Source organism: Epinephelus lanceolatus, chromosome 6 (genome assembly GCF_041903045.1).
Source record: "Epinephelus lanceolatus isolate andai-2023 chromosome 6, ASM4190304v1, whole genome shotgun sequence".
Classification (NCBI taxonomy): Eukaryota; Metazoa; Chordata; class Actinopteri; order Perciformes; family Serranidae; genus Epinephelus; species Epinephelus lanceolatus.
In genome coordinates this window covers 34518335-34538914 of record NC_135739.1, presented here as the reverse complement: position 1 = coordinate 34538914, position 20580 = coordinate 34518335, and the positions used below count along the sequence as shown (strand labels likewise).

The 20580-nt window shown below is 39.5% G+C and overlaps 1 protein-coding gene across 5 annotated transcripts; it reads left to right on the top strand.

The window, feature by feature from the left end:
• Positions 1-1089: 1089 nt before the first annotated feature.
• hps3 (HPS3 biogenesis of lysosomal organelles complex 2 subunit 1) lies at positions 1090-20549 on the top strand. Of its 5 annotated transcripts, none has more exons than XM_033622137.2 (25): positions 1090-1202; positions 2728-2918; positions 3025-3096; positions 3324-3417; positions 3622-3695; positions 4055-4267; positions 4831-4897; positions 5126-5208; positions 5702-5822; positions 5977-6133; positions 6217-6299; positions 7087-7261; positions 8364-8445; positions 8538-8695; positions 8890-8991; positions 11288-11396; positions 11663-11907; positions 13024-13201; positions 13632-13865; positions 16144-16341; positions 16791-16994; positions 17210-17314; positions 18274-18480; positions 18591-18678; positions 19448-20549. In XM_033622137.2, exons 2-25 carry the CDS (start codon positions 2868-2870, stop codon positions 19573-19575), a joined length of 3228 nt encoding a protein of 1075 aa, XP_033478028.2. In that variant the 5' UTR covers positions 1090-1202; positions 2728-2867; the 3' UTR covers positions 19576-20549. The 5 variants fall into 5 exon arrangements, with proteins under 5 accessions (XP_033478028.2, XP_033478029.2, XP_033478025.2 ...); XM_033622138.2 differs by having other exon boundaries at positions 4828-4897; positions 13027-13201; XM_033622134.2 differs by having other exon boundaries at positions 4828-4897.
• Positions 20550-20580: the final 31 nt, after the last annotated feature.

Genomic DNA, 20580 nt, shown 5'->3' with positions numbered 1-20580 from the left:
CACATTGTAAAATGTGTAAAGGCTCTTTATTTTATATTTCAGTGCATACCATCACCTGCCAGTGTCCTGGACCCTGTGCGAAATGCTCCTCTCATAACACACTGTGTTACTGTATACATGCATATCGAGTAAAAGCACCAAATGTAAGGATAATTTTCTAAAACTGTCCAGAACTGATACAATTTTTATATGATTAATAGACATTAGACAGGACCCAGTCAAAGGCTATACAGTTGTCGAGTTGTTTTGTTTTTGTTTGTTTGTTTGTTTTTTCAGTTTTCGAATGTGGAAAAAATTAGATAAATTATTGAGATTTCAATTATTTTTCTTCAGACATCTCAAGCTGTTCATCATCTGTTTTATAAAGAAAATAAAAAATATTCTGGACAAACTGAGTCTTTTACAAAGAATAAGATCCAGTAATTGATGTAACTGCAGCAGGATGGAGACATTTAAACCTACCCTGTAGCCAGGAAAGCTTTATTTTTAACAAGGTGTATGCACACAATGTATTCGTTTGTTTAATTTTAATCCCTTTTAAACTACCTTTTAAAAAAATAGCTACTCCCTGTCTGTCTGTATCTTGAAGTCAAGTGTTTGTACTTTTTTTTTAAAGAAAAAGTAATACTAATGAGATGGCAAAAGTCTTCTTCCTTATTTCATATTTGCACATACAACCTCATCTTCAACAACAGAGTATTTAATTGAATAATGTAGAAATATGTTGACAAATAAAAGCTTAAAAGTTGAACATCCGGTGTTGATGCGCTGCTGCTGAATTTAATATGACAGATTAAGTAAAATAAAACAAACAAACAAACAAACAAAAACATGTATTGAGAACACTGGCCCTCTGCGCCCGGGTTTTAACATAGCCATGAAACAAAGCGAAAATACCCCAGACATAAAGTCATTGGAAAATGCCGACAAATAAGGTTAAACTAAGGTCTATAAAAACAGAAAAATCACAAAAAAGTCACAACAGGGACAGATCTACTGTTTAGAATATGACAGCTCGGTAGCCAATCAGAACGTTTAACGCAATACCGACAGGAAGGTAAGCCAATGGAAATCGAGAGTAGGCGGGCGCCTTGGTGTTGTGGTTGACGGCCCACTTCCTTCATTACAGCGTGAAATCAATAACCTGCAGCAGTGAACACTAAAGACGGAAAAGAGAAGAAACCGAAGCTCTGGCAGCAAAAGTAGGTACTTTACAAAGAACATGTTCCTCCCCGCTGTTTAAAGACTCAGTAGCTTTAGCCTGTGTGTCACCAGAGTGTGTGTTAAACCGAAAGGGAACTATGTGAAAGTGAAGTGGATTTACACACCCTCTGCTGCTGCTCACAAGACTGCGGCATGTGATATCGATTAGAGAAACACACACTGAAGACTGGCCTGTTTCAGCTCCTGGTGGACTGCTAGAGATGCAGGGGAAGCTGAATTCAACACTGAAGTTAGTGTCTGGTCGTACTGCATGTGTTGTTATTTTATTGTAATACTTTGACTTTGGTACATTGGCTTTAAATTGTCAGACCGTAGATGAGGATATAAGCTGATCAAGGTTTGTTGTGTTTGACTGAGTACCTCGATGTCAACAATGTGCTGCTTTAGAGTTGACTGTGATGCTTTAGAAGAGATTAAGCTATAAACAGTAAGGTTTGTAGGTGGTACTGGGTTGATACGAAGAGCAAACAGGCAGTCTCAGGTTATTTTACTAAAGAAAAGAAAGAAAATAATAAATGTAATGCAGTCCTAAAGAATGGATGCGGATGGTTCTTGTAATACTTCTCCAGTGAACAGTTTGTTTTTCTTGTAAACTCCTTTGTGCCAAAGAAATTGTCTCTTTGGAGACATGGGTTGCTGCTATTTTTTTAAATGCCATTTTCAGTTCTTTCAGCAGCACAAATACATTTCTGTTTAACTTATTTGTACTTGTTGTAATATGTAATTTGCTACATGTAGAAGGTGGTTTGCTTGTGATATTACATTGGAGGTGCATTTAACAATTATTCTTTTATTATCCATTAATCCACTGATTATCTTCTTGGTTAATCACTAAGTCTGTGGAAATGCCTGTTGAAAATAGTAGGGAAAAGGCCATTTATAGTTTCTCCACGGTCAAAGCGGTGTCTCCAATTTGCTAGTTTTGTTTAACCAACAGTCCAAAATACAAAAAATATTCAATTTACTGTCATATGACAAAGAAAAGCAGCAATTCCTCACATTTCAGATCCTGAAACCAGAGGTTTCTGCTGTCTTTTTGCTGAAAACATTTCAGAAACGGTGAATCAATAATCAAAATTGTTGTCATTTCAACTTTCTGTTGATAATCAATGAATAGAATAAACTTTGCAGCTTCATATTACATGTTAAATTGAGGTTTTTACATGTCTTGCATTGCAAATGTGAAATATCATAAAATCACATGTGCCTGTTGTTTTCATGCGAAAATATCCCAAGTAAAAGTGTCAGGAAATGACTAGACTAAATGTGAATTTTCCACGTGAAATGCTGTGCCACACATTCAAGAAATATGTTTTACAGTACATATTAAAGAATCACATGTGATTTGATTTCCTTGGTCAAATAAAAACAAACTAACCTGCTTGTCACCGAAGCAGCATGTTTGAAATGGGATGTCTATAAACTGTCCAGCTCTAATACGAGTCCGTATTCCGATGGAAAATTGCATTCGACTATATTAAAATGCTTTTTTTATGATGGAAGGTGTCCTGCTGGATGAAGCTGCCAAGAAACACAGATAAGGGAGAGGAGTTGATACTTATCTCAGCAATCAAAAGAAGAGAAAGCAGCTGTAAACAATTTCCACTCTGGACCAAATCCCCTCTTCAAGAAGTGGACCAAACATGGTGCACGTCTACAACTGCCATCCTTTCGCCTCACAGCAGATAGTACAGGTAGGTAGAACGTGGCTGGTACCGATGCCTGTTTTTACAATGATAATCACCATTTTGTATTTGTATCAGGTCTTTAAGTAATGTTCTTCTCCTCTTTATGGCACAGGTGGAGCAGGAGCCTGGACTGGTCTGCTGTGGAGGTGGAACGCTTTTTGTGGTCGCTACTGGAGGATGCAAGGTTGCCTTTAAAATTTGCATATTTCTAACCCATAGTTGTTCTGTTTTTAATATATTTGTGTGTAATTAAAATATACCCTCACTGGTAGAATCTATGTAGTGTAACCTTATATAATCACACCTAAATATCTGCAGATCATGGGAATACTCAGATTGTCTCAATTCTTAAGAGATAAACTTTTGTGGATGATACTGACTTTGCCGTGTGATGTGTTTAACTGAACCAAGGTGGAGGCCTACAGTGTGGAGCAGGAGGGCTGCCCTTTCATCTGTCGCTTTGCCACCATGGGCAATGTGAAGAGCATCCAGCACAGCAAGATAGGTAACAACATGACCTATCTCCCTTTGTCAGCCTCCGTCTCTACAACAGCAACTACACAAGAATCAATACTCACCTGTAGCAGTTTTTTGTTTCTTTTTACATGTGAGCAAGGCAGCCAGCAGCAGTAGTGGTAACAGTGTGGGATAGAGAGAGAAACATTTTAAATTCCCTGCTTTCCTTTCTGCCTCCGCCCCTCACATTTAGGAGATTACCTGGTGACCATTGAGGAAAAGAACAGCGCCACCTACCTGAGAGCCTACACCAACTGGCGCCACCAGGTACACACTTACCAGCTAAGCTCTCTCACAAGTATTTAGAGTGCTATAAAACATTAGGACAACTCATACTTTCTCTGTTTTCTATATATGATATGTAACCTTAATTTAAACCATATTATATGAACTAGAAGATGCCTTTAATGACAGTTATGTATTTCATTGTGGAATTAACATTCAGCCTGGTTTGAGTTGCTCCACTGATGTGTGTAGAAATATACCAAAGGCAAATCACCTTTAAATAGACTGATAGACTTCTAGATTTTCTATGAATGTTTGTCTGAACAGGAGGTTTTTCAACTGCACTATTAAATTCTTTACTCCATGTATTTCCATGTGGTTACTTCTTGTGTTCTATTTAGGCGGAGGGAAAAGCCCGTGTCGGCGTGCGTCTGTTGGGTCACCTGCTGCGTGGGGCATCCGTGCGGAGTGGAGTGCAGATGGAGATCATTGAGATCCCCCTATCAGAACGTCCTTTTGCTGTGGCGTGTTGCCCAGTAACTGGAGACCTTCTGGTTGGCTGTGAGAACACTCTGGTTCTGTTCGCTTTGAGGAGGCAGAACCAGCAGAGTCTGGTGAGAGTCCAGCTGCTAATCTGGGAGTTGACTTCCTCTGTGGACCTTATTTAGATTATCTCGATTTAAAGACTGAAATTAAATGGCAGTTTTACTTCCTGAGAAGGTATAATTCCTGAAATGAATTGTTGCAGCAGTAAGAACACAGTGAGGGATCCATCAAAAGGGTAAACCTTTGTCTTAAGTATTGAAGAGAGAAAAGGTGTTTGATTTAAAAGCAGGGGCAGAAGGGGGAGGTTTATTTACTAAAGTTTTTGTGATAGTTCTGTTAGTTAGATTAAATGATCAGACCTATTAGTACAGTATGAGGTCAACATTAACGATTCAGGGTTTTCCAGGAATTGGCAGAACATTAAAATAAAAATTCCATTTTGTCTTTAATCCTTAAAAAAAACTACTAAAATATCAAATCGGTATACATTTATTATTTTATCATCAGGTTAATCTGTCATATAGAGCAGGTTTTTGTCATTATTACCTACTTTAAACAACATGAGTGGACTCTTAATGATAGGCTTAATGTTGCAGTGGCATAATGTTGCTTTCTCTGGTGAAAACAGCAGACTCAGAGTCAGCAGATCCTTCAGAGCACCTGGCCGAACTCTCAGCAGAGCTCCAGTCAGACTCAAGGTAACTCAGGAAAAGTAACACATATTTGTGAACATGTTTTCAGGAAAAGACTCATTTTGTACAAAAACTTGCATGTAACCCAAAATGTGTATAAAGTGGAGTATTCCAGTTTCCATTCCCTGAAGAGGAAATGGAAACCAAAGGGCTTTGGAAAATGACAAAAGGTCCACTTTGCTGTCTCCTTCCTTGCTTCCTGCTCTGACTGATCTGACCTCTCTTTGCTTTCAGGTCAGACCTCGAGTTCAAACCAGAATTTCCTGGATTTTGAACGCTCAGTTATCCTGCATCTTCCAAAGATCAAGCCTAAACAGGTACTTTCAAACACTTGTGCTCCTCTTCATTTTTTGTGGTATCTACTTATCTGCTACACAGTCATACTAGTAAATAACACCATATTAAACTGGTCTGGTGTCCGCAGTTGAACATGCACATAATCTCTAAAGTAGGTATAATGCATGATACTTACTAGTGGTACAGCTTTGTTGAGTTGTTAGACACAGTAATTATGATCAATATTAACTGTGCTTTATATTTGACATGTCTGTATAATATCCACATTGGTTTTCATCTTTTTTTCCCCAGAAACTCTTTTAATAACTAAAATAAATCAATCAGCAATCACTTATAAGATGGTAGTATGAACTGTGTCTGTAACAAAAGATGAAAAGAGGGAAAATCCTAAACAGTTCTCGATAATTTCACAAACAGACGACTTACATTCTGTTCAGGTATTTCCAGAGTTCAAATTACTGAAAGTCACAGTCTGTGAATTTGATAACTCTAAAATCTCCTCTGCCCTTGTAGGTGGCGCTGTGTGGAGCATATTTAGCCGTGCAGGCAGAGCTGGAGGTGCTGGTTCTGAAACTGGATGCATCCTCTGAACCAAACATCCTGGATGAATCATCGGACACACAGAAACATCTGGGTTTGTTGCCTTCTTTGATGATTAATTTCACCTCTGCGTGTTTTTTGTTATGTTAAGACCGTAAAAATCAGGCTCTAGTGTGGCATGGTCTAGTGTGACCACATGAGAGAACAGTTTGTGATGTGTGTGTCTGTGTATTAATGTGTGAGTGCAGCAGCAGATCATCTAGAGGACCAGGCAGACTTCATGGTGCTTCCGAGACACCAGGAGCTGCTCGGCGATCGAGCCAAAGACTGCGACATCCCTGTCAGCATTGAAAAGACCGGGCTTGAGGACAGAGGACAGTACACGCTGTCATATGTTCTCTTCAGGTGTGTCTGTATTTCAGATCTTTAAAGTGAGTGTATTTTTGTCATGTGAAGTGTAATTAACAGGTGTCACTTCTCTCTTGCAGGCGTTTTACTCCAGACTTCTTCCAGGGCTGCAGCGTTGAGGAGACTCAACTCCACTCCCTACAGCTTTACCCACTTTTCACCAGTCAGTACAGCACACAGTATGAGACACAGAGATGCATGTAGACTGACATAGAAAGAAAGGGTGTTCATTTAAAAGCAGCATGTGTTTTCACACAAACCCACTGATACAGTGGGTTTACTTCTCACCTTCTTCACTGCATGTCAGACCAATATCAATAAAGCAGTAAATGGAATAACTTTGAACCAATCCCTTTATATAGTCATGCCAGTTAAACTTAAACCCAAACTTGCAGCAAAGCCCTGCACAACATTTGCTCCCAGTTCTATCAATACTAGCACATGAAGATGTTTCCTCTTCATACTCAAGATCTATTTTTCTAAAGAATGTTGTAAGTTGACCGAGTTGTTTTTTTCCACATTATCCGTGCTGCTTCTCTTGATCTCTTTTTCTATCAGGACTTTTTCAAAAAGAATAATTGTCAGCATCTTGAAACATGAGGGAACAAGGCTTATTGCTGCACTAGTACAGTAAATAACATCTGATTCTAGAAAATTCATGAATCATCCAGCTTGAATTGTGAATCCATGGGTCGCTCAGCCCCAGATGAACGGTTAAGGTTTTTCTCTTTAAGTTAAAGTTGGATAGTATTATGAATGAATGGAATTGTCACTTTCTTTTACTGGTTAAACCAGATTTTAAGGTTTTGGGACTTCATAACAGACAAAATAACTGTGCACATGAATTGGCAACCACAACATTATTTCAGTCACTCCATCATGTAGTTAAAAGCATTGAAAAAGATCTTAAATGAGCATTGAATTACAGTAAAGTGTCTTTTTCTCTCCAGGTAACCAGTCAGTGCCTCTGGAAGAACCTGCATGTGTGTTCTGCTTTTTCTCTCTCCCCAACGCCGGCTACCTGTACAGTTTGAAGGGTGGTGTGGAGCTTCTCTCAGCCTATCAGTATCCAGAGAAGGTCCTGAAGGCGGTGCTAACAGACCACCTGCTGCATGTCATAACAAAGTATGTCTTCCGTCTGATCTGATATGGAAATGAGTTCATCTTCACTGAATCACTGTTTGTAAAAGCATCCTCATCCATGTCATGGCAAATCATTTGAACTAACTTTGAGTCTTTTGAAAGTGAAACTGAATGATTCAATGCATCAGTACTAGACTAAATGACCTATAGGTGTTGTTTGGACTTTTTTTTAATGGGGTTGTATACAGTACTTAGTGTGTTACCTACAATAGATTTTGGTCGGCACACTCCCAGTTTGGAGAAACCGACCGAAGTACCACCACAGAAGCTCAGCACTGTACTACTGTGAATGGGGGCTGCAGCAAAACATATTTTAATCACCTCAGTAAATCAATATCAGTTTCAGCGTACACTATATTTAGTATATTTTCACTGCTTTCTCTTACCGTCAGACAGACCTTTCCAAAGAGGACTTGAAGCCATTAACCATCTATGTTCTCTTCAAAGCCACCAGACTGCTTTGACAAAGAAAATAATTTTACCTTGCAGATCACTGGAGCTGCTGGTCTACCGGTCTATCGGTTAGTTTATGTTGTTGTGTGACTTTGGTGAATCTGAACTCAGTCACACATTAACACAATTTAACTAGCCAATCAAGGCAGCAGCAGACTAGACAACCCCCTGTTTTGTCAGGTGAAATTTCCGTTTTGAAAGAAAGAGTCTTGTGGCTTTAAAGAGAGCATAGATGAATAACAGCTTCAGTTTCCCGTTGAAAAGGGCTGTGTGACGGCAAAGTATAGTGTTGAAAATATTTCAAATATAATGTCAGTTCAATTGGATATTGATTTATTTTTAGGTGGGACATGTAATAGATGGCTTAAATATGTTTTGCTGCTGCCCCCGTCCACAGCAGTACATTGCCTAGCTTCTATGTTAGTACTCCTGCCTGCTTCTCCAAAATGAGGGTGTGTTGACCACCATCTACTTTAGGTAGTTCACTGACTATGGAAAGTACATCATACAACTCCACTCCACACTATACGAAATATCCCTTTTAAAGGGAATATGTTTACCAATGTAGTCTAAAGATCCCTATATGGCATATAGTTAAGTGTCTATCTTGATTTTGGTGTGTGCCTGGTAGGAGTGCATTACAGTGTTTCACAGTGCGCTGTGCAGCAGTAGCAGCCAGGATAGAAGACCCCTACATCGATACCACCATGAAGGTATGAGGCTAACCTGGAAGTCATGCTTTGTGGCCTCTTGATTGATCAGTGGTTCAGTCTCACCACTCTCCACTCTGTGTGTGTGTTGGAAGGCCTGTCCACCCTGCAGCCTGGAGGTGTGTGCGCTCAGGATGCAGTTGTTCATTGGTCTGCGCTCGGTGTGTGTTTATGGCCGTCATGTTATCCTGCTCTCCACCGCTGACTCAGAGACACCAGAGGAGCCTGAACGCATCACACAACGCAGAGGCCTGTAAGTCGCACACATTAGTTAATCACACACCCATACTTCTTTTGGTTTAAAAGCTTCATCGGATATGTCATCAGATGCCTCTCTGCGGGTACCAGAATACTCTGAAAAGGGATTTACCAGCACTGCTGATGTGTGTGTGCAGGCATATATGCATTTATAAACCTGTTCACTGTGTGTGTACGTTGTTATTTTAGCGAGTTGAAAGAACACACCTTGCTGACTGGTATTTTCCTGGCGGTGGGAATCGATCCCGCAACCACACCAGCTCTGGAGAGCCTTCTATCACGGCCCTTCCTGTAAGACAAACCCCAACACCCCACCTCAGTCTCAGTTGTCACTTCTAGGCCGAGCTGCAACGCCAGGAATCCCTCAAAATACTGACCTTAGCAGATGATTGGTAACCATTATGTGTCCATTAAATAAGAAATTCAAGCATTTTTATCTTTTCAGACCTTCTGTAATTAAGAAGTTAATCCAGGATTTACATCGGTGCCACTAATCCAATTTTAACACAGCACATGTCCTTTTGAATGCCACGTCGTATTAAAAAATTTGATTTGGATATTGAAAATACACAACCTACGTAGAGAAATCTTTACTTTTTTATTACATTAGAACGTGGCCATTATTTTGCATTAAATTAAAAAATAAAATATCCACGGTCTGCAGATTCCTCAAACATTTTTTCTTGTCTTTGTTTTATATAAAGTTTCTCCATATGTCAATATACTAAAACCCTAAAACAGCCAGTGATTTCGGGTCCATGTCATTGGTTCGACATCCCATTAGTCCGACTGTCCGCGGTGCTGAACGGCTCGCGGTGGGCGTATGGTGCGCCGCGACCGGCTCTGGGTCAGCTGGGAAAGGCTTGAGGCGGAGCAGGCTCACAGCTTATGTGTTTGTCACTTTCTTTTTCATTTTAACCCACACCATGATCTTTTCCTAACCCTAACCAAGTGGTTTTTGTGCCTAAATCTAACCAGACCTTAACCACAGGGCATCATGATGATTTCGGAACGGACTTCGGAACAATGGGTTTAATATGGTGGGAACAATGGGACGTCGAACCAATGGGCTGTCGAACCAATGGGCAGTTCCCGTGATTTCAGCCCGAGGTTAATTGCTGATCTAAAAATATCAATGTGCCTTTGCAGCTCAGTCTTAAAGTGACAACACTTCCTGTTTTAGTTCCTAAACCAACCATCCAACCATAACCTACCTAACTGCCCTCAATGTGTGTGAAGTTTTCCTCACAGACTAATTATCTTTGGACTGAAATAGTAAGATTTTAGTCAGCTAACCTAATAATCCATCTGTATGGCACAGGTTCCTGGTTCCTTGTAAACCATGCATACAGACACACACACACACACACACACACACACACACATTTATTTTAATGTACTTTATATCCTTATTAAACTGAAAATGAATTGTACATGAGTTCATAATTGCATCTTGGAATTTAGATAGTGGTGCTTGCTTCAGATATGGCTACTGACAATAGTTGCAGGTACAGAGCAGTGTTTTAAGTAAGTTAATTTTAGTGTATAGCATCGCCGTCATCCGTGACCTTCTCACTGGACAATTATGGATATTTTTACCTACACTGTTAACTATAGGCACAAGTCTTTGAAGGTCAATCTGCCCCTCAGATGGTCCAGGGTTTGATTGTAAACTTGATGAGATAACTTACAAGCAGAACTTTTTGACAGCAACCTTAGCTTGGTGACTAAACATAAATCTCCCCATTATTATCTCCGTTTCCTGCTTGAAGTTATAAAAGGTGTGTGATTTGTAGACTGTAAAGTCAAACTACAGGTTTGAGGCTGCATGCCATAATGAGTGTGACCAGCTGACGTAGATAGCATGAACCACAGGAGCCCCAGGTTACCTTTTCACTATGTTAACCTGTTCACTAACTGTTTGCTTGTTTATGTATAATATAGTTATATGTTTAAGTAGTGTTTTTTTTTTTTTGATAGCAACTGTACCCAAAAGGTTGTCCTTTGCTTTAAGTATGGTGATGCAGACAGTAGTATAAAATCGTCTCTGGCTCCATAGTTGTTAATACATGTGCACTGTCATGAAACATAAGCTGAAAGCATGTCTTCATTTGCTATATAAAATATCTGTTATTGGGTTGTTCAGTATACTGTTTGTGTGTGTCTTCAGTGTCAGCGTTCTGTAAAACTACATCTACAAAGACGGCCAGTTACAGGAAAAAAAAGATTATGTTTGGGCACCTGTCCACCTAAAAATGGAAAAAGAAAAACAACAGGTGTTATTTAAATCTCTAGGCGTTAATGACAATGCCATTATAATGTTGTATACTTAAAATAGGAGATATTCAGGCTGAATCCCAATTTCTAGACTACAGACTGGAGCCAACTTAATGCATGTTTACAGTCATCCTCATTGTCCTTTCATGCAGACGTCACTGATTCTATGAATTGTGGGAAATTCATTTGAACAGTCTGCAGATTTTGAGCTCAGCTAAACATCGCCCCTGTGAGAGAAGACATTGGGATTTAGCTCATCTCTCTGTTTTGATTATACTTTTCGTTACCTCTGTGTAACCTCTGACCTCAGGAGCAGAAGGTGGACAATGTCTTCTCCCAAAGAAACCAGCTCAGCCGGACAAGGATGGAACATCTATGTGGTCGACACTGTCTCCCCCCTCACTCTCTACCAAGAAATGGTAACACAAACATACTCACTCAATCTTAATGTCTCTTTGTGTGGTTGTGTACTTTTTTTTATATGCACAGCTATTAATGATTATCACAACAGACTAAAGAAATAAAACAATGAAAGATCTAGAAATGAGAAGGAAAAGAAGAACACACAAACACATTTTGCTCTCTGAACATGTGAAGCATGCTGGATACAAATCCTGTATGTTTATCAGTCTGTATATTCACCTGTGTGTGTGTGTGTGTGTGTGTGTGTGTGTGTGTGTGTCAGGTGGAATACAGCCAGCGGTATGCAGAGACCAACCCGCAGGCCCAAAGCCTTCGGCACCTCCTCAGTGAGGCTCACCTCCTTCTCCGCGCCTCCTTACTCCAAACACCTGAGCAGCAACCAAAAGTGGAGGGTGAGACAGATACAGACAGACCAGCTGAGAAACAGACAGTTGTACAGACAGACAGGCAAGAGCTGGAGGAGGCACTCAGGGAGAACTGTGCACAGCTGGGAGACTGTTTCAGCAGGTAACACACATCACACCCCACACACACACACACACACACACACACACACATTTGCACTTAAGGACAAACATCTGTTAAAACAGCTTTAAAAATATCACAATCATGCACACCCCTCAATATGAATTTGGGTTCCCTTATATCACAAAAGTTGGTTCAGCTATATCAAATTTTCAAACTTAGGGACCACTTAAATATACCTTAAAGAGTACTTTAACACCACCTGAAAATCTTGTCTGTCTGTTAAGTTACTGTTTAAATTAAGTGGTTTAATGCGGTGGTAAAATAGTTAGAGCAGAACAATGTTCATATTAGTCACATTTAAGATACTAAGGATTAAATTCAGTTGTATAACCCTTTAAAATTACTTAATCCATGCTCATTTTAACTTATTTTAATAAACAATTGTAATGATTTTTTAACATTCACAGTTAGAGATTCTGTTAATTGCATAGTCTGTCATTGATATGTATCATATTTGAGTCAATTCTCTTCTATTCAGGACTGCATTTAATTTCTATTATTGAGAAATGTGCTACTTGTTATTATTTTATTTTATTGTTTAATCCATAAATGTCAGAAAATAGTTGAAAATGCCCTTCACAGTTTGCTCAAGCTCAAGGCGACATCTTGAAATTGTTTACTTTGCTAGCCAGCAGTTAAAAAATCTAATTTACAGAGAAAAACACTAAATACTCACATTTGAGAAGCTGGAAATTCAAGTTTTATTTATTCACATGCACAACAATTACAGAGAAGCAGTCATTGTCAATGCAAATCATATATCTTAGTCGCCCTTTCACACTGCTCATTTAATGTAAATATGTATAAAAAGAAAAACACACCTACATCATAAAATAGTGCAAAAGCAATAAAATAAAACATACATATAATACAATGAAATATATTTGTGGTAGACAGTAATTGCAACGTGAAATACTGCAATGTAAACATGGATGTGCTAAATGTATATGCATAATGAAAAGTAATATATACACATACAGACATGTAAACAATTGTATAGATAGTAAATAAAAGTATATAAAGGTTAAAATGACAGAGGAAAGAATCAAATTCTTCATAAATGAATTGTTGCTTATTTATTTTCTGTTGTGTAAGGAGCAGTCAGAAGGACTGCCACCTGGCTCTGCCGTACTACAGGATGTCTGGTCTGTCAGTCACAGAGATCATAACCAGGAATCGTCCGCATCCCAGCAGCCCTCACTCCTACGGCCCCGGCTTCCTGTTCTACCTGAAGCATTTCCTGTTAGAAGAAGCAGAGCAGATCCTCAGTCAGGTACACATAAACGCAAAAGAAAAAACAGCAAAGCTTCATATGCTGCTTGTATCATGCTTTGGCTTGTTATGATGGGAGAATTTTACTATTTAGCGATCTGTTTTGAAGGTGCCATATGGAATAAATTAGTATGACTTTTACTTTGTAGCATTAGAATGAACAATATGGAACAAAAACACACCGTCTCTATCTGCTTCTATCTACATGTAAAAGGGATTAAAAGTAAGAAGGCAATGAGACAAAACATGTACTGCTGATTCGGTGAAGGACTCATTCAAGTACACTGCATCATTTTTATATTAATCAGTTCATCAGCTCTTTTGTTTGTGTTACACTAAACACTTGTATCACCTGATCTCGAAAATAAGAATTTTTAAAAAAAAAAAAAAAAGGTAAAAAAAAGAGGAATTAAAGATTTGTCTTTCTGCAGGAAGCAGCTGATGAGGTCATAAACATTTTCAGCCAATCAGAGCCCTCACAGCTCGTCAGCGTGTGTGCCAGCCCGTCCATGATAAACGTCAGCCCTGCACAGACACTGCAAATCTTACAACATCTGGAGGACTCTGCCGGCGTGTCAGTCCCTCTGACAGTCACCATGGCAACCATGATGCTGTGTTTGGACGACCTGCCACAGTACACACAGCTGATGGAAAGACACGCAGAGGTTAGAGGGAAAATGATGTGTGTGTGTGTGTGGGTGGGGGTGTGGGTGTGTGTGTGTGTGTGTGGGTGTGTGTTTAGGGTTCCTACCTTTTGCAGAAAAAAAATGAAATCAAAACTTTATTCTTTATTTAACAGTGTGTACATGTACATGTATGTGTATCTATAGCCTAACTCAGTAATCAGTAATCCAATAATACATACTCGCTATCAAAGGTGCATGTAATAGGTCCATTACAAGAAATTATGTGTACAAATAACTAGTCCATACCCATTGAGTGCACAGTTGCCCACGTACAGTGTTTATATGTTGTATTGACTTAAAAGTGGGGAGCACTGGTAGTTCACATGGGAAAGGTGCGGCTAGCCCTTGTTGCAGCAGTGGGGGTTGGAATCCGGCCTTCGTTCTTTGCTGCATGTCTTCCTTGCTCTCTCAGGACGCCCCCCCAAAAAAGGGGGTGTCCTGTTCTACATATCTACCAAGTTTAGTAAAAATCGATAAGGCAGTTAGGCCTAGATAAGAAATTAGTTCGCTAGTGCCCCCATTTTGTTTGATGGGGTCAATAATGGAGGGGTCCCCTCAGATTATGTGTGGTCATATGCCTACAAAATTGCGTGGTGATCGGTGAAACCCTTGAGATGTTATACACCTTTATGTGATGAGCCACGCCCTCTGCAATATTCATTGCCTTATAGAAGCTCAGTTTTAGTAATTTTTCCAACTTTTGCCAAGAGGGAACTTTAGATATTGGTCCCTAGATTATGTTCACCGAGTTTCATGCAGATCGGTCAAACTTCCTAAGAAGAGATCGATTTTAAGTGTTTTTCAAAAAATTCAAAATGGTGGAAAATCCATATAATCATAAGTTATGGTTTCTTGAGGCAAATGTGTTCCTCATGAGGAGAGGCATCTCTGTGCAAAGTTTCATGTCTCTACGACATACGGGGCATGAGATATGCCCATTCAAAGTTTGCAATTTCAATCGGTTGCTATAGCGCCCCCCTTTGGCCAATTGATGTAATGTTGCTTCATTCGCATCCTCCCATGACCCTCTACCACTGTGCCAAATTTCACATGGATTGACCTAGTCTCGCCACCAGACAATCAGAGATCTCCACCTTCTGATAGTCTGGGGACACTCCTTTCTAAAGTGTGTTTAACACACCGAAGAAAACGTCCGGCAAACAAAGCAACGCCTCTTGCATTTTTTAAAAGGACACGCCCTCCCAGAAATGTACGCTCCCCCTTTTCTCGTCCGCAAGGACACAAACACACAGAGAGCTTGAAAATGGATGCCGAGAGATTTAACTCCGTTTTATCAAACGTGTGCTCAGTCCAGAAGATTGTGGAAATGAAGGCCTTACAGCTATGTTTACGAGCACAAAAGTTCAGCGAGCCACCGAAGGACCACTCTGCGGATTTACTATTGGTTCTGCAACGTAGGGAGTTTTTTTAAACTCTGAAATTGTATCCGCCCATCTTACACAAAATCAGGGAGAAAGACATCAGTCTTTAGTTAAGCAAAGCGTCTAAAGACTGACTTGTGAGTCTAGGATTGACCAAGTCAGTGAGGAGAAAAATGTGGAACAGACACACCCACACACACAGCCACAGACAGACAGAGTTTTCGTCATTATATAGTGAGATTATAGTATAACTTTTCAAAAACAGTTATCTTTTAAATACAAATAGAAGGCCTCTGATAGATGTTTCTATTTTTTCATGTAACACCAGTGTGGTGACGTTTGTATAGTTTTGTTTGTGTAAAAAATCTTAAACTTCCTTTAATGTTTGCATTGAACAATTATTGAATATAGTATTTCAAAGGAGGAGCATGGTGCAGATTTGCAGATATTGGGATGATGACTGATCAGGTTGGATATGGCACAGCCAGACAATGTCTCAAGGTGGACACACCTTGTTTTAAACCTCAAAGTGTGAAATATTTCATAGTAAAATATTAACTTTATATGTTCACCAGCGTTCCAGTGTAGACTACTGAAGGGCGTAATGAATACTAATGCCTAACTTAGATCCTTAAGTTAATCATTCAGACATTCTGACCTTATGTCCTGGGTGTTACTATTATGTGTAAGTTATAAAGCTTCAAGACACTTAATATTTTAGTAATGTTTAGACTTGATGCTTCTTTGATGATAGGTCTCCTTTACAAAAAAAACTCCTGATCTTTCAGGAACAACCAGGCTAAATAATTACACAACATATATGAGTCATTCCTACAGTGCAGATAAGGACAAATGTCTGTGTTTGTGTTGTTCAGATGCTGCTGGTGTACGGGTTCATTGAGGAGCCGAGGCTGTTGCTGCATGGCGCAGGTGGAGGTCAGCACACACACATCCGTCCCACAGCATTGACACGCCAGTTGGCAAAGTCCCAACCAGGACTGCTGGTGGCCGCCATGGTGGCTTTACATGAAAACAACAAAGTTCAGCTGGAACAGGCTGATCACATATTCAAGGTGAACTATTGATCATTTTCATTGATTATTAATCTGTTGATTATTTTCTCATCAGTCAATAAGTTGCTTGGTCTATAAAATGTCAGAAAATGACAATTATTGTTTCCCAAATGCTAAGATGATGTTCTCAAATGTCTTGTTATGTCCAAAACATTTATATTCTGTTTCTGTTTCATATTTAAGAAACTGGGACCATTGAATTGTCCCTCTTTTTTTTTTTTTTTTTTAAATTACTCATACTGATAAATCAATGATCAGATTGGTTGGGGGTTCATTTAATTGATCGATTCGATTAATCAAATGATCATCACAGCTCTGCATGACAGCTAGGAGACTAGAAGTGGAATCATCTAACTGATTTTTGACATTTGGTTAGTTGCAAGTGTGATCTTGAAAAGATAACATTTAAAACGTGTGTGTGTGTGTGTGTGTGTGTGTGTGTGTGTTAGGAGCTGGGCTGTGGGAATTGCTTACAGGTGGATTTCTGGGAGGCGATGCTCATGGCTTCCTCACAGGACGCTGTCATCCAGGAACTTCTGTTCCGTCTGGCGTCTGTCTACATCGACCGACTGGCCAACACCAAATCAGACACATACTCCAACCAACCACACACGCCCTCAAGACGCAAGTCGCTGAAGAGTGCTGACGATCTGGTACGGTGACTAAAAATGACTGCTGTTTTCTTTGTGTGGCTGAGACCTGCTTGAAATTCAAATTATTTGGACTCTTGTAAAATGACTTGTGATGTTTGTCCACCACCTTAATCTCCTGCCAGAAAATCACCACCATGTATAAATAGCTCAGAAATCAATTCATGTGAACATCTCTCTCATGCACTAAGAGGACTGCATGTTTATGTGTGTTTCAGATAAACTCATGCTCTCATTATGGTGCTCTGTACCCATGGCTCACTGTTCTCAATCCAGCTCACACTACCAGCTCCCAACACCAGGAAGCGCTGTACAAACTGCAGGTAATGTCTCTTTGAACAAAACAAATCTGCTACTACTGTATATGCCTTAAATTAAGTTGCCTCAGTAAGTATCTAGCATCAAGTGACATTGATAGAGGTGACCGAGGCCTTCATGGTGTTATCAGCTCTAAAACAAGGCAAAGATCCAGACAACCTAGTACACGAAAAATTATGCTTTCGCACTATGAAAAGTACAACAGAACACCATTCAGAGTCGGAGTTCCTACTTGTAAACTCAACTTCATGTAGAAGCCGTTGTCTGACGTCACACAACGATGGTAGCACCCATGAAAGTGCACTTTTCAATTAATAGGGGAGGAGGGTATGGTGTACATGTAGTAGACTACAATATTTGTATTGGCCTAATGGATGGAATGTTCAGATATGTTTCCAAGTGTAAAAATGCAATGAAATAAAATATATAATGGAATAAATACATCAGTTAAACAGTTTTTTGCAACATAATCTATTCCTGAACCTCTCAGAAAACAACTTGAGACCATCGTCAGAGAATTTCAAGACAAATACAGCTGTTTTTAAATGAATAGAACTTTTGCAAAATAAAAAAAACAGAATATTTTTTAAGAATCAAACATGACAAATTACAAATCAATAGAAAGTATGAGATTGTGAGTCGACTTAGACATATCACTTCAGTGTTTCTAAAACCCTGGCTTTGGACCTAAACAGCCGCACAAATATATCTATCCAAATTTTGTAAGAAGTAGCCACTGTAAGCTACTGGTTATACCAACCCAACTCAGGCTGTGACGGAGGAAAAAAAGCTGTGTGTGTTAAATTGAGCAAAGGTATGTTTTTGTCGCTTATGAATTCAACTTGTGTAATTGTAGGACAAAGATTTTGTTATTCCATCTGTTAAAAGTCACATTGTCTCCCCGTCGCCTACCTTTTTTCTTCTTTGATTTCATTTGTATATTCGTCTATATCCGTCTCTCCAGTCTCTCCTGTGTGGTCCGTCCCTGTCTGTGGGCTCCGTCGTGCCCCTGATGGAGCGTCTGTCAGAGGAAACCTTGTGGGGCTTCAGCCTGCACCTCCTCTGTGCAACCAGAAGGGGGCAGTACAACAGCAGCATTGAAAAGCTGCTGGATCGCTGTCCTCAGGCCATCATAGCCTACGCCAACCACCAGTTACAAGACAAACATATGGTCTGTACTGAGCAGTAGCCTAAACTGTAAACTGTGTAACCTTTACCCTCCCTCTGTATCATGTCTACATGTTCTCATGTTAAACTGCTTGCCTTGTCTAATCTCTGCAGGCGTTGTGGTGGCAGAAGCTGCTCCCAGAGCTGTGCAACAGGACGAGAGCTGCGACAGATAACAGCATTTTACTGGCTGCTCTCAAAGGTAGAAGCTTCTCCCAGAATACCATCAGTCTGCCAAAACTACTCCAGTACTGTTTTTTTTTATTTACTTTAAAGCCCCTTTGGTTTCATCAAAGGCTATCTTATATTTACCCAGAGTCGTTTTTGACTTGATGATGGCCAGAGTGACAGTTTGGCACATGCACTGTTGACGAAGATATCAAGCAGGTTTAACAACAATCCAACATCGTAACAAGATCAGGAAACTAAATTAGGGTCACTCACACTGACGACACTGATTATTGGGTGTAACAAATGTGCACATGGAAAGAATGAGTTGGGTTATGCTAATAATTACATGTTTTGTGTATTTAAATGTGGCTGCCTTTTAAGCCAACAGAACAGTTAATTAATGAAAGATTGACTATTGTCCTACCTTAAGTTTAGATAAAAAAAAAAAAACTTTATTAAAAAACTATATTAGGTAAAAGTTCAAAGTTTGGTCCTTCAAGTCCAGAGAGAGTTTTGAGAGCATTTAGACCTTCATGATGGTAAACTGTACGTACAGAAAATATGATTGATTAGTTGAATACATAAAACATGATACATTCAGATAATTAAAACATCTTAAAATCTATTCATTATATTTAGAATTGCAAAGCAGCAGAGCCAAAATGAGCAACAAACACAAATTTGACTGAACAGTTGAGTGAATTGAGTCAAGTTGCATTATGGGTAATGTACTGTAGGCACCAGGTTTTGACAAGGGATGACAATGATGAGACAATGATGCCCCATTTCTCTACCAACAGAGACGCTGGTTGTGGTTGCCATGGAGACAAGCCCCACAGAGTTCCTGGAGCTGATACCTGACGATGGCACCGCCTCATACTTTCTGCCACACCTGTTGACATGTAGCCAGAGACACCTACTGGCCTGACACACACACACACACACACACATACTTGAATAGAGAAATGTGTCACTCCTTCATCCAAACCCATGACTAGAACAATTGGAGTGTACTTTGAATTGACCTGTTACACCGGAGCAGTTTGGGTTTCAGTGATTTGCTCCAGAGACCCTCAACAGTGGTGTTTGATCCACGTGACAACACTGAACATATGACTCTGGCTCCCGTCAGCCTTCATGCCGTGACCAGCACTTTGTTTGTCCTCAGACAATCATGTGCAGGTTTTTGATTTGGTTTGTAGTGAAACAAATTCCTGACCAACTTTTGAGTGTTAAGCACTGTGATGGATCATAGTCACTCTTGTGTGTTTTTAGATGACAGAGTAGAGATAGAAAAGAATAGAATATGCAGGTTACACAAGAACAGACTACAGCACATAGAGCAGGTCAAACAGAGCAGAAAGTTTTAGGTTTGTTTGTGGTTATTATATGTTTATATGTACATATTACTTTGAATTTCTGAGTTTTGTTGATGTCGATACTGTATGTGGTGATACCAACATTATTGTTAAGATACTGTGAGAATTTATTTTTTATTTTTTAAAGTTCGTAGTCCAAAAACATGTCCTGTAATACCTGAGACCAGGAATTAGTTTAAAGCTCCGACTGTGGGGTCCATCACTAGATTTCTGTCTTTTGCATTTTTTGACTGAATTGTAAAGAAAACACTTTAGTTTCTTGTTTTGTTCTCCAACTCACATAAACTTGTTATTAGCTGTATTCTGTCATAATATAGCAGCTGTTGAAAAGAAAATATTTGATTAGATCAACAGATATTATGCTGCAAATATCTTGACAGATACCAGCCAGCCCTCTGTTTTATAACGCCACTGCAGTGTGCAAACTGTGTACATGTGTTGTCTGTTCTTCTTTGTGACTCGAGCAAATTTTTGGATTGTATCCGAAAAATGTATTATTCAAACCGCAATCAAGTAGGCCAAAAGAAATATTTTGTTGTGTCATCTTACTCACC

What these genes read in the sequence shown, in the direction of transcription:
- hps3 (XM_033622134.2), top strand. Translation starts at nt 2,868, where the DNA reads ATGGTGCACGTCTACAACTGCCATCCTTTCGCCTCACAGCAGATAGTA. An exon ending in CTGCTGCATGTCATAACAAA is followed by an intron (nt 7,262 to 8,363) that starts GTATGTCTTCCG and finishes TGTGCCTGGTAG; the next exon opens with GAGTGCATTACAGTGTTTCA. An exon ending in AGTTACAAGACAAACATATG is followed by an intron (nt 18,481 to 18,590) that starts GTCTGTACTGAG and finishes TAATCTCTGCAG; the next exon opens with GCGTTGTGGTGGCAGAAGCT.